This window comes from Notamacropus eugenii, chromosome 3, assembly GCF_028372415.1.
Source record: "Notamacropus eugenii isolate mMacEug1 chromosome 3, mMacEug1.pri_v2, whole genome shotgun sequence".
Lineage (NCBI taxonomy): Eukaryota > Metazoa > Chordata > Mammalia > Diprotodontia > Macropodidae > Notamacropus > Notamacropus eugenii.
This window is the reverse complement of record NC_092874.1, coordinates 147,939,849-147,954,877: the sequence shown is the minus strand read 5'-3', so window position 1 is coordinate 147,954,877 and position 15,029 is coordinate 147,939,849. Positions and strand designations below refer to the sequence as shown.

At 34.9% G+C, this 15,029-nt stretch overlaps 1 protein-coding gene across 4 annotated transcripts in view; it reads right to left on the bottom strand.

The window, feature by feature from the left end:
- The window catches only part of COG5 (component of oligomeric golgi complex 5), a 385,795-nt gene that overhangs the window by 310,204 nt on the left and 60,562 nt on the right, over positions 1–15,029 (bottom strand). For all 4 annotated transcript variants that reach the window (XM_072653056.1, XM_072653057.1, XM_072653058.1 and 1 more), the window contains one exon: positions 11,457–11,577. In XM_072653056.1, the coding sequence (XP_072509157.1) occupies positions 11,457–11,577 (121 nt within the window). The remainder of the gene's footprint in view (positions 1–11,456; positions 11,578–15,029) is intronic.

Genomic DNA, 15,029 nt, shown 5'->3' with positions numbered 1-15,029 from the left:
GAAATCTGACTTCTAAACTCATCATTTAGTAGGGTCAGCAAAAACTGATAAATTACCAAATCCAATGACATCTTCTCAGTCCTTTTCATTCCTCCAGGGCCTAAATAATGAACCCTAAATCAACCTAGGATAAAGATACCAGGTGTTCCCAGAAGCCTTGGACCCTAAAACCCCTTGAGTCAGCTGAGATCTAGACATCATCCTTTATCTTCACTCCACAACATTCCCTGTGGTCCCTGTCTCTATCTGGCTATACACTTCTAGGTGTTGGTCTTTCCAACGGGCGCTGTGACAGTCTAGAATTCAGTCTTCGTTCCAATACCTTCTCAAGTGCTCTACAGTCTCTAAAAAGCCTCAGTGGGTCAGCCGCACTTCCTGCAGCTACCTCCATACTCATGACTGGGCTAGACTCCCCTCATACCATACCTTTACTTGTTTCTGCCACCTATGGAGTAGGTCAATAGGGCCTCAGGGAACAGCACGACAAATCAATCCCTAAAACTTGTCCATTTTACCTACTGCAAAAATACAATTTTTCAATTCCATTTTTCCATTCGCAACCAGTCACCAAGTTCAGGCCCTCCTTTCCTTTGGCCTGTTCTATTGCAATTGACTCTTTCCTAGTCTCTCTGATTCCAGCCTCTCTCCTCTCTAATTCATCCTGCAGAGACCTGTCAAACTGATAATTCTAAAGCACAGATTTGACCCTATAACTCCCCTAATTCAGCAAACTCTAATGGTTCCCTCTTCTCTCAGCTAGAAAATAAAATTCTGTTTATTTTTCAAAGTCCTTCACAACCTGGTGCCCGCCTACCATTTCAGGCCTGTAGCATATTCACCTTTACTATGCTCCCTATGTTTCAGCCAAACTGAGCTCTTTGCTGTTCCCCAACGGCAACATTCCATCTGCTGTCTTTAGGCTGTTGCACAACTTCTCCCCTCCCTGGAGGGTTTTCCTTCCTCACCTGTACCTCACAGAATCCCTAGCTTCTTTCAAAGCTCAGCTGAAATGCTACTTGCTATAGGAACCCTCTCCTGATCAACTCAATCAAAAATAACAATAGCAATAATAATAATAATTAATAATAGCACTTAAGTGATACTTTAAGCTTTACAATGCACTCCACATGGTCTCATTTGATCCTCACAACAACCCTATGACTAAGTGCTATTACCCTCATTCTATAATTGAGGTGAAAGTGACTTATCTAGGATCACAAAACTAGCATCCAAGGTAAGATCTGAATTCAGGTCTTCCTGTATCTTAAGTTTCAAGCTCTTAGCACCACACAACTGCCAGTACCCTCCCCCTATAAATTACTTGGCACATATGCTATATTTAGTTTTCTATGTATATGCTGATGTATATTCGAAAAAATATAATGAGTACAGGGACCACTATCCTTTTCTCTTTGTATCTCAGTGCCTGGCACGTAGTAGCTGTTTAATAAATGCTTGTTGAATGAATTGCTGAAGGTATATAGCAATAGAACAAAGGTGATCAGAGCCAAACAGGGGGAGAGAGGATTGGGAGTGCTGTAGATCTGAACTAGTGATTTTATCAGTACAGATACAACAGAGAAGAAATACCCTCTAGCAACTTCAAATATGCTGGGACTATTTTGCAATATCGAGTCTTAAAGAATGATTTAGGGTGCTAAGGATGACTTACCCACAGTGACACAGGAGGTCTATCTGCAGCAGCAGCTCACTTGAAACTTGCACAGGAGGCATCACGCTGTGCTGCCTGATGGCCACAAAAGCATACTTATATTTTTCTTATATTTAATTTAATTTAATATGAGACTTTAATTCAATTTTTAAGAATTTCAGGAATTTAATTCAATTCAACAAACATTGATTATTAAAAAGGAAGCTAAAACCATGATAATACATGTTTCCTTTCTGAATTTCTAGGAGCTGTAAGAAATCTTAGTTCTGGGAATATTTTTTTCCAGAATATTATCAACTTTTGGACATTTAGCATAGAATGCTTTAGTATCTTGACTACTTTACAAAAACAATCCAAAATGAAACAAACTTGAATTTTCCCTCCCACCTTTTATGAAATGACACAAAGATGAATTTGGCTTTGTTTTAAGATTATTTCTTCATGTTCCACAGCTTCAAAGTGCTGCAGCTTAGCAACAATATCACAAAGCTCTGGGAACAGAAAAATATAAACCATTAAAATTAGCGTTTCCTTTTTCTACAATAAAGGAAATATCTTCCATTGTAACCTAACATTTAGTGCTGAATTTTTATTATCATACACTTGCTTTGTAAAAGTAGGTAAGGATCTTTAAACCATAACCCAGAAAAATTTGATAAGAAAAGTAAAAATAAGGTACTAAAATAGTCAGTATTAAATGAAGGATACTGAATTAGCAAGGCATAAAATATGAAAAAAACCTAAAGCATGTGTCTACCTATTCATATTAGTGTTATTGATAGTTAATCATATTTCAGTAAAGGTGAATATAAGCATCTTTCCCATTTTCAAATAAACTCAAAACAGATACTGTACTTTTAAAAGTGCACACAAATAACTTTGGGCTAAAGCTAATTACAGTACAGAAAGTATCAGTCAAAAGGGGAATTTTTACAAAAGCTTATGACATAAAAAACAAAATTACAAAACAAAAGCTTGTCCTAACATAGCTATTAACATAGCACATATAATACTGTAACCATTTCCCATGCTCAAAAGCTTTATATTTCAGCCTGACTAATGAAATTTCTATTAATGACCACAGCTGAAGCTCATTTTAGACAACAGATATGTTCCTACATTTTATAAAGCAACTATTTTATTAAGCAAATAATGACAATTTATCTAATTTATAAATTAGATTTGCATATATACTAAAAAGTCTTGATTAAACAGATCACTGTAGTTAATTTTTTTGTAAAAATTATTTCAATCTTTGTATTAATGAAAAATCTTTGTAAAATGATTTCATACATATTCTTTCTTTTATTGAGTAAACATAACAGATCCTTTAGTGGCTAAGGACCTTACAAAACTTCATTATCACCATTACAACAAACAAATTAATTTATTAAAAATAATAGCTATTTTTCCCCAATAACATATGAAAACAAATTTTAATATTCTTTTTTTAAAGTCCGATTTTCAAATTCTCTCCCTCTCTCCCTCTCTTTCTCTCTCTCTAAGACATTAAGCAATCTGATATGGGTCATACATGTTCAATCATGTAAAACGGTTCCACATTAGTAGTTTTGTGCAAAAAAACACAAAAGCAAGGAAGGAAGGAAGGCATCATGTTTTGGTTTCTATTCAGATGTCATCAGTTCTTTCTCTGGAGATGGATAGCATTTTTCATTATAAATCCTTCAGAACTGTCTTGGATCATTATATTGCTGAGAATAGCTAAGTCATTCACAGTCCCTCATGGTACAATTTTGCAATTAATGTGTACAATGTTCTCCTGGTTTTGTTCATTTTCCATCAGTTCATGCAAGTCTTTCCAGGTTTTTCTTAGAGCATCTAGCTCATCATTTCTCATAACACAATAGTATTACATCATGACCGTAAACAACTTGTTCAGTCATTCACCAAATGATCAACATCCCTTCAATTTTCAATTCTTAGCCACCACAAAAAGAGCTGTTATAAAAATTTTTGCACAAATAGGTCCTTTACCTTTTTTAAAAATCTCTTTGGGATATGGACCCTAGTAGTGGTATTACTGGATCAAAGGGTATGCACAGCTTTATAGTCAGTCCTTTAGGCATAGTTCCAAATGCTCTCCAGAATGGCTGGACCAATTCACATCCTCTCCAACATTAATCATTTTCCTTTTAACAGATTAGATTCCTATAGCAATTTTAAAGAGAGTTCTTTATTTTTTGTAATTTTTTTATTTTACATTTAAATGCAAAATGAGAAAAGGAAAAAAAATGCCATGTACACAGCAGCATACAAGATTAATATATAACTATATATATATATCATAAAATAATTATATAATTACAAAATTTACAGATTTAAAGGTTATAAAATTCTTTTCACATAATAAGCCTATTCAGCAGGTAGTAAACGTATTATTATTTCTATTTTACAAATGGGGAACCAAGGCTCAAAAATTAAGTGATCAATCCCAGGTGAAAAAAACACATCTCTAATGCAGACTTTATAACTACAAATCTGTTATTTCAGTCAATCAACAAACAGATTAAACATTTATTATGAGTCAGGTACTACTGGAGATATGAAGAAAGGTAAGTCCGTGTTCTCAAGGAACTTACACTCTGATAAGGAAGGTCAACACATAAAAAAGACACTGAAAGAGGGTAGGGAAGAGGGTACCCAGTTCAGATGCATAATACAAAAGAAAAGGAGGGAAATCATCTGAGGATGTTTGAGTTTCAGAGTTGATTTTATCTTGCTGAAAGATGATTTCCTGGAGATCATGAAATACAGGAGGTCAATGGGTAGAAAACGATGAGATGAATTCCCTGGTTGCCCTTCTCAGACAGAGGGCTGGGAGGAACTCCAACCTAAGGGAGGAAGGTTCTCCAGGATTATGGAGCACTGAAGAGGTGAGTTTCAGAGCTGATTTCATCTTTTTAAAAATTTTATACATTTTATTCTGCACTTAAGAAATAAAACAAGTATTTCCATAATAGAGTAGAATAGGTGGGAAAAAAGATGATTGTACAGGAAACTGCAAATCCATTATGTACAACCTGCTATTCCTTTGAAATACGTAATAATGTTATCATGTAGATTTCTTTTTTTTCTCTCTCCAGAGTTGATTTTATCTTGCAGAATGATGAATTTCTGGAAATCATGACATCTAAAAAGTGAGCCAAGTGGGAAATAATGATTCCACAATGCAATCAATACTGTCATACAGTAACAAAAATGTAAAAGGTATAGGTGATAGAGCTGAATTTGTACTGATTCTAAGATAACTCTGGAAGTTTATTTGTTTAAGTTTGTCTCAGTTTGCCTCCACTCCCACATCTTTCCTATTTCATTCTAATGCAATTGGATAATTAATCCTGCTCTCTGCTTCTCTGCTCTCCTGACCCCACTCCCTTGCCCTGTAAAGTTTACTTCCTTTTCCAGGGGGAAGTAAAAAACCTAGATTTTTTACAACTCATGGTGAACCCTGCAGGGCTCAAAGCATTCTATCCAGTTGACTGGTTGATTCTGCTATATAATAACAATGTTCCCTTTAATTCAGACCTTTCATAGTTATAAAACAACCTCATCAAGCGGAACTTTTGACTCCATTGAAGCCTAATTTTTTGTAACTATCAATTCTGAAAGGATAAAGGGAGACTAAATTTGCCACAAGTTGACAGGACAAATATGAAAATAAGATGGTCCATACACAAAGTGAGGGAAGGAGAAAGTACACTTGTCTGAAGATGCTCCAGAAGGAAAATCAACAATTGCTACCACTGCCCTGTGTTTAATAAGTATTTCCTTTCCCCTACTCTTCGACATTAATTAATCACAACCGCTCATTAATTCATCATAGACAAATGCCAAACACAGTGGATAACCCTGAACTGAGATTGAATAATACTGAGGCTATTTTCAGCTTTTTAAATAACCTTCATTTTATGCTTTCTGACAACAATTTGATTTAAAAAAAAAAGGAAGATAAATAGCTTTACTACCCTGGCTCATTAAACAGTGTTCAAAGAATTGGGAGGAGAAATGTGAGGCCTGGACTGGATCCTTTTATACTATAGCTTAGTTGTGCTATTCATGAAATAGTAACTCAACAGCGAATACTTATTAAAAATAACAGATAGTTAAATGGAGAGAGGGAAGCCCATTTTCCTGTACTACTCAGAATTGCAACTTGACAACAAGAAGTCAAATTTTCATCTAGCCCCAAACTTCAGTGCAAGATTACCATAAGTCTATGTGATAATTTAAACAGTTCTCTATGATATATAAGTAATCTAGTCATATAGCTTATATTCCATAAATTATTATTTATCCAAGCAATGAATGTGTTTGATCTAAAATGAATTCTCAGAACCAGACAGTAAGAAGGGACCTCGGAGGCCATCTATTCCAACTATATCTGAAGAAAAATCCCATTTTCACATCCCCAACAAATGTTTTTCTGATCTAGGCCTGGTTTGGGCCAGTCTCCTGGTAGTTTAAGTTCAATACTGGAACAAAATGAGACACTCACAGGACATTCAACAAAATTAACAACAACATTAACAAAAGAAGATTTATTTAGTCATAGCAGGAGAAAGAAATTCAACAAAGAGAGGCACTGAGGACAACTGGAGTTGGTTCAGCCAACTTCAAAGCTCCCTGGCCTGAGTTACCCATTGTGATTCATCACAATATATTCTAGAGTTCCTCTTTCAGAAGGCTTGTTTTTAACTCAATCAATCAGGAAGTGATGTGAACAGCTGGAGTCCTTAGTCCTTTGAGCCAACCAAGTCTCAATAACTTTTAAGGAAAAACTAGCCTATCTTTCATGGAGGGAGGGATTAGGATACTGGTCATACTGAAAATGGTTATGCAGCCTCCTTTTCAAGTCCTCTAGTAAAGGGGATTTCACTGTCTGGTAAAGCATCCCAATTCACTTTTACAAGGCTCTCAGACAGCACCAGAAACAGGGGGAAAGGAAGAATGTTTTGTCAGAAATGTGATGGTAAGTAACACTGTTAATAAGTCTAAAGCATCAGTTAGGTTAGCATTGATGTTACCTACCTAGAATGATTAGTCTCTGTGTGTGTTTGCATGTGCGCTATGTGTGCATGTGCACGCTAAGTGTGTGCATGCACACCGTGTTTGTGTATCCTAGTTCTAAACTTGGAATTTTTTCTCATATTCTTCATAGACTATATATTAGTCACCGTGCTGGAAACTGCAAAGACTGAAATGTGGTAGTGAGTGATACCTTTGCAAACACAAAACAATGTATAATCTGAAAAACTTCTAAAAATTATGTTAATATGGTTCATTCACATATAATTCTAATATAAACTATACTGTCTCAATAATTATTAAGTATTTTATTATTTATAAAAGAACTTGATAACGCTAACACCTGCTGGAAGATAATGGGTTTTTACTCCACACTGCATTAACTCGAAATATTATGACTGATAGTCATGCTTGCTTTAAAAAAAGACAACAATTATATCACAGCATCTGTTGATTCTGAGAGAAACTAGAATCATGATCTAGCAAATTTCTTACTGAAAAGACATTAAAGAAAAAATACACAATAAACTTTAGAGCAATTTTGATTGGTTTTTAATAATTATATTCTCACATTATTTTTGGAGCTTAAGATTAAAATATAAGTGAGCAAAAATAACAGCTGATTCTCAGATTTTTGCACTGTTATCTTTAGCGTCTACTGTGAAAACAACACTCAAGCATTACTCATTTTTAAAAGGCAACTTAAAAAACAACATATTCCAAAAAATACAAAAAATCATTAGTTTAAATGGGTTCTTAAAGAAGTGTACAAGTAGATTCAGATTGTCCAAAATAACTAGAATCAGATACAAATTGAAATTATTCAATAACAAAAATGAATAATTATTAATAAATGAGGAGTCACTTATTAATGTTGATTCCTTAGACCTGTGGTGTCAAATTCAAATAAATACTTGGCCACTAAACTGTATATCAGGACTTAGAAAACCATATGTTCAACATTATCTATGTTCTATGGTATTTTTATTTGCTTTGTTAAATATCTTGCAATTACATTTTAATCTGGATCAGCAGCACTCTGGATTTTTGTAGGCCTGCAGGCTGCTTCTAGGCCCCATGTTTGACACCTCTGTCTTAAAAAGCAAAAAAAAAAATTCTGTAAAAAGTTATCAATATTAATCTACCCAATAATAATAATGACAAACCCCTAAAAGTATAATCCCTCATTCATGCCATGAGTATGGACAACAGCAAAGTGGGGGAATGGCAGACATGGAGTGTAGAGGGCCGAGCTCTGGACCATGGCCCCCTGGTGAGCCCGGAGATGCCCGGGCGTGAAAACCCGCCTTCAGGTGCTGGAATCGCCCCTTCCGGAGCTGAGCTCTGCCTCCAGGGTGGAACACGGGAGGAGCTACGGCAGAGTATATAAGGGGGAAACACGGGAAGGTCGGGAGGACTGGGGTAAGCAATAAAGTGCAGTAAGCAGCTCCTCAAGTGCACTGTTTGGTCATTCCCCTCCCCAACAGGAGGGGGCCGGAACCGTTGGAAGACCGGTAAAGCAGTTGGAGAGGTAAGCTCCAGGCGACAGCTCAGGGCAGGCCCTGAGCAGTGGAGATGTACAAATATGAGGTTTTGTGTGTCCAGAGATGATTACAGTAACTGAGAAAATATTCCATAAACCCTGAAATCCAAGTGGAATGGGATTCTGTCAATACCAGATAGTACTCCGATAAGGGCACAACTCTAAAGCATCAAAGAAAATGGGGTAGCAAAGGATTACAAAAAAAAACTGTCTCAAAAATCATCTTGATTTCGAGGACAGAGGAACAAGTTTTCATTTTTTGATAACACAAATGGATAAGATAAACCAAAACAAACCAGAAATACCACACTTACTAGAAAAGTTTCAGAGAAGATGTTACTATTACTGACATCAGTCAAACCATGACTAGCCACAAATCACCCCTCCAAATAAAGGCCAATTTCTGTCTATATGCTTTATGCGAAGCATTCACAGTTTGTATCACAAATACACACACGCACACACAGAGTACATGTATGTGTATGTATGTATGAGTGTAGTGTGTGTGTATTTATCTATAAATACCAGAAAATACTATATCATCTGAGCAAAAAAAAAGTATGCCAACAAGTCCCTGGGATACAAAGATGAATTTAATACTGAGACAGTAATTACTAAACAAGCTGTCTAAAAGTTCCAGTACATTTATGCTACCTTTAATGATTATCTCAAGCTGTTGATTTGGTTCCATACTCATAGCTTGCAAATAGATCTAACAGATCGAAGAAGTGTGATAATCGTAAAGTATGTGATGCTTATATAGAAAACTAATATCTATGTAACCATGTCGCCAACAAAAAAAATACCAAGAATAAATGGCATCAAATCATGGCATTTTTTAAGAAAAGCAGTTTAAAACCATTATCACTGTGTCTAGCCTTAAATTCATTACAATTTCTCCGAAATATGAACAGGGCTTCCAAGTTAAAGAGGGATAAAAAAAAGTTTTTAATTATTTGATGTACACCAACTCATATTATAGTTCTCCACTAGAAAAAAAACAACATTAAACAGCTTTTTCATCTAGTGAAATCTTTCTTCAATTATATCAAAATGTCACTTGGATTCATTAAATATAAAATTTTTAATATATGCCAAGGGAGGATGGAAACTCAAGGTTTCAAGCTTAAATGTATAGGTCAAACTGGATCAATAGATGAGAGTAATATTTTTAAATACTTTGATCTTCTTCAGGCAAGACAGAAAGCATAAGTCTATCAAGGAGAAAGTTGTAGCTAAATGTCTTAAGAAACTTAAAGACATACTGAAATCAAAGCTTGATGGGAAGAGTACACTTAAATAAATTAACACCTATGTAAGACCACTGAAAATATACACTTCTAGAACTGTAAATTGAACCATAACAGATTTCAGAAGTCTTTTAGCAAAAACACACACACAATATTAGTAAAATATGGAGCCTGTTGTCAGTGTAAGTCATTTAGCACACCACCAAAAAGGACGTAGAGAGGACTGCTAAGACATTTTCACAATATATGAAAAACAAGTCAAAAACCCACAGAAACACTTCTGGCACATGCAGACATCATTTCACCAGGTAACAGTAAAAAGTGAGAATGTATCAATGCCAACGAATTTGTATAATGTACCTAAACGTGATTTACATCTGGATGGAGTCTACAAAACTGCTAGGATAAGAGAACAGAATCAAATGACCCTCCATGGGCAACGTACGTGTGAACTTAGCCGATACTATGGAAATAAAGTCACAGAGAACAAATGGCTTGGATTTGTTTGTTGAAAGTAGAGTATGATGGCAATTCAGGGGAAAGTTAAAGCATCCTATACTTAGTAATCAATCTATATTGTGCAAGACATTGGCAGAAATTACGCAACACATTACTGGAAACTGCAGAAGACCTGTGAAGACCTAACCTAGTGATTGGAATAATTCATTAGTGCGCAGTTAGGGTCTTTCCTAGACCAATATTCAAATTCCCACGCCAAAAGATCAGGCCCCAAAATATCCTTGAAAACTAAACACTAAACTAAAATAAAAATGGAACATTATCACAGAATGAATTGTTACCTACAATGTCTCAGATATAACACTGATCTATAAAAACTTAAAAACAATATTTAATAGATGTTTCTATACCAAATACTCATAATTCTCAAGCTACCTGAACAAAAAGCTTTCAAAGTAGGGACCTAGCAGAGAAAATCAAAATCACATAGATATATGATATGAAATATATCATATGCACTACCCTTTCTCTTCTGCAGTACTACAGATGCTTCAGTGAGTATACAGAGCTTACACCCTGATAATATTGTTCAGCTACAAAAAAGCAATTAGTTTATTTACCTGTGCAATATAAATATTAAATATAAAGCATTAAATATTAAAGAATAATTACTTTAATGAACTTAATACATATTCACTTATTTATTATTAAGGATACATACATACATATATATATTTATATAGTAGTACAGAATAGTCACCTATCCTAGTAATTTCAGTCTGACTCCATGTAGATGAGAACTTTCATTTAATAATACATCAAGATTTTACATCTATATAGCTCTTGAAGCTTGCAAAATGATTTACATATAGGAACTCATTTGGGTCTCACAACCACCCAGTAACCAGCTGACATCTACAAGTATTATCATACAAGTGCAGTAGTATATTCACTATACCACTGAAATCCTCAGATGAAAGTTATCAGGACATTTTTCTAAGTCTCCATTGCCACAACTACTTCCAATTTAATTAATATAGAATTATGTCTAATTGGGGTTTGGATAACTGTTAATGCTGCATCATAAGACATTAATATCTTGCTACTTTATCCATCTGAAAGCTTGGCAACTTGAAGTCTTATCAGATCATAAATATATTATAGGATCACAGGATTTGGAAGTGGAAGAAACCTGAGAAATCAACTAATCTAACTCTCACATTTTACAGAGACAGAAATCAAGGCCTCCAAGGGTTAAATTATTTGTACAAGATCATACAGGTAAGTAACAAAATCTTGACATGAGGTCTCTTCCGGAATAATTCCTCTTTTCCCTAAATCACACATCCCCTTATCTATCATCAGAAAGGTAGAGTTTATAACCAACTTATTAATTTTCAATACACGTTACTAGAAATTGACAATAAACTAAACAGCCAAGAAAATTATTCAATGTGTTTAGACTTAGTGGAACAAAAGGACTTACCAAGTTCATTGAGACTCTGAGCAGCTTTTGTTATCTCTCTACTTCCTCCCTGCAGCTGTCCTTGGAGTCTTTTACTGAGATACAAGATGCGTATTATTCTCCGAAGCAAATCACAGGCTACCTGCACAAATATCAGGATATTAGATGTGTACATTCAATTCATAAAATTTTATCATCAAGGTTACAAATATATGCATCTTCAAATGTTCTTCAAAAGTCCTTCAAAATGCTTAAGATCAATCTTTCTCCATCTCTAACATTGTTTTTAATTAACTAGTAATGTTACTTCAGAAACCTGAAGAATCTTGCTAAAGCTTCCATGTTTACTAAATGAGATACAAAGCACTTTGCAAGCCTTAAAGGGCTTGGGTCCCCCCTATTCTAAATACTAACTATTAGGATTAACTAGCACAAAGATATAAAATATTTAATTTGTAAAACAAACTCCAGTTTATACTTGGAGAACACAATCTCCCTGAGATTGACAATTTTTAGTCTCTGTATTCCCACCTCCTAGTACAATGTCTTGTACATTCAATTCAAGTCAATAAACATTTATTAAGCACCTGCTTTGTGCCAGGTCCTGTGTTTAGCACTGTGTAGTAGGTATTATTAGGTAGGCATATAGTACATACTAACTGTTTGCTGAATTCAACTGAATCTATTCATAATGGTTAGAAAGCAGAGTAATGACATGACCAGTCTGAAATTCTCATTAACTTGAGCTATTATATATAATTCATAACCATCACTAATTTTCATATAACTACAATGTAAAGAAACACAACTAAAACTATACTGAATATAATTTATCCTTTCCTTGCAAAGGCTCAGATGGCACTTGATTTAACTACAGTGCCTTGATGTAACCAATATGAATATTCATCATCAATGTCACAGGCTTGTTGTGAGGAAATTTCTCTATAAACCTTAAAGCACAGTATCGATTCGATTTGGTTTTGGTGGATCTTTTGTATAAAAGATATGAAACATTACAACATATTACTGATCCTAGAACATAAAATAACACAATTCTCTATTTTAAAAAATTCTTTACATCAAAAGTTTTCTCTCACTGAAGCTGGAGGCTACTAGCACATGCTCCACGGCTGTTTCAAATGTTTTCTTTATTCCTCAAACCCATTTCTTTTTTATCAGATGATTATTTTCTACTTTACAAAAAAACTGAAGTCACCTGCCATAAACTTCCTAATCTCCCCTATTCCATTTCAAAATTTCTCTGCGTCCTTACTCAGTCTCTCATCATTTCCATCACGATGAGGCAGAACTCCTTGCCAAGGAATTTTCAATTTGTGACTTTTATACCATCCCTACTTCTATACTCAGCCTCCCTCCTGTGGACCATTTCTTCTCATCATCTCCTATCCTGAATCTCTCTCTACCTGCCTTTTCCTCCACCTACAGACTTGCTTGGGTGTCCCCTATTCTAAAATTAACTTCTCTTTATACTGACACCTATTTAAGCTACTCTTATACTGCTTCCTCTTTACTGCTAAATTTCTAGAAAAAGGACTCTATACCTACTGCCTCTACCTACACACAACATACAAACTCAGTGTTTTACACTCCACTTTCTATTTGTAACACTCCACAGAAATGTCTCTTCAGGATTAACAATTACAATTAACTGTCAAACACGATGTTTTCTCAGTCTTCATTAACCTTTCTTCTGTAACATCTGATATTAAATGTCATTCTTTTCAATTCTTTTTTCACCTGGCTTCAAAGACACTGGCTCTCTTGGCTCTCCAAACTGACAACTTTTCAGTAAGCTAAATCATCCTTCTTCCAGTCCACTAAATGTGGATGTCCCCAAGGTTCCATCCTCAGTTATATATCTCTTGCTTGGTGACCTGATCAACTAACGACTTCAATTACTCTGTATCTACAAACAATTCTGAAACATAACTATCTAGTTTGACCTCTCCTTTAGCCTCCAAATTTCCAGCTGCTGATTGGGTATCTCTGTCTGGATGTCCTGCTGGCACCATGGCAATCATTACCCAAGTGAAAAAGAGTCAAAGTATAATAACAGGCAGTTCCAAACAAAGGAATTCAAACTATCTCTATCCAAATGGGGAAATAAATGTTCCAAATCACTAACAATTAGAAAAGGACAAATTAAAACAACTCTGAGGCTCTCCCTCACCTCTATCGGTTTAGCAAACAGGGAAAAAAAGCAAAGTGACAAAGAAAAAATAAACTCACTAATGCATTGCTGTTGGAGCTCTGAATTAGTCCAACAAGTTAGTAAAACAATTTGGAACTATGACCAAAAATCACTAGACTGTGTATATTCTCTTAATCAGTGATATCAGTGCTGGGTCTATATTGGAAAGAGACAAAAGAAAAAGGGAAAGGATTTACAAAGATATTTACATTAGTTCTTTATGTGGAAGCAAAGAGCTAGAAATTATGGGGTTGCTCACCAATCTGTGAATGACTGAATGAACTATGATATATTAATGGAATGGAATGAGAAATAATGAAAGGGATAATTTCAGAAAAAAATGTGGAATGGTTTATATGAATTGGTGCAGAATACCGTGAGAACTTATATAATTACACTATAGAGAAAAATAGTTTTATAAGACTTAAGAACTCTAATCATTGAAATGACCAACCATAATTTCAAAAGGAGTGATACTGAAGCATTCCTGGAGCTTCCTGGAAGACTTCCGCAACCCCTTTAATTCTAATACCTTCCCTCTGTTAATTACTTCCTGTTTATTCCAGCTCATTTTTATTCTGCTTTTATTTTTTTCAATGAGATTCATACACATAACAATTAGTTGGGTTTTGTTTTCTTTACTTCTTCATCTACCTCTTTTTTAATTTTCTAATGCCATCAGTAGATTTGTGTTTTCCTCCATTTATTTTGAATCAATTTTTTTTATCCCAACTCTATAAAGTTTATATATAGTTTATTTTGTTCATACTACTCCTACTCCAATGCTAGTGTATTCCCAAAAGCTCTTATCTGATCTATCTTCTCATTAATCTGTCCTATATCAAGGTCTTTAAATTGTTAATTACGCTTTCTCTGTATGTTTCATCTACTCTTTTCATGCTTTTCCCCTCCTCAACTAGCATGAAATTCAAAATTGTCCTACCTTCTTATTTTCAGTAATATTTTTCCCTGTATCTTTTTTCCATAAAGAAAAACTTCTCTGCTTTGTCCTCCTTACTTACTTCCCTTACCATTTAGCTTACTCTGAATTCTAAAGGTAACTTTACCTTTACATGCTCTTCTTTATTCTCTTTGAGCCTATCGTAAGGATAGAGATTTCGAGGGTGCCAAATCTGACACCTTTCTCTCTCTCTCACTTTTATGTGACTGCATTTATAGATCTTACCCCCGGCTCTCTTTTTTCTGCTGTGCCTCTTTTAAATCCAGTTCAATCCAGTAAACAATTATTAAGCATCTACAATGTGCCACCCACTGAGCTAAGCATTAGGGATACAACTGATAAAAAGAAAGATGGTCCTTGCTCTCCAGAATCTTACCATCTAAAAGAGGAGACAGGCACAAAAGGAGTCAGAAAAGTGGGG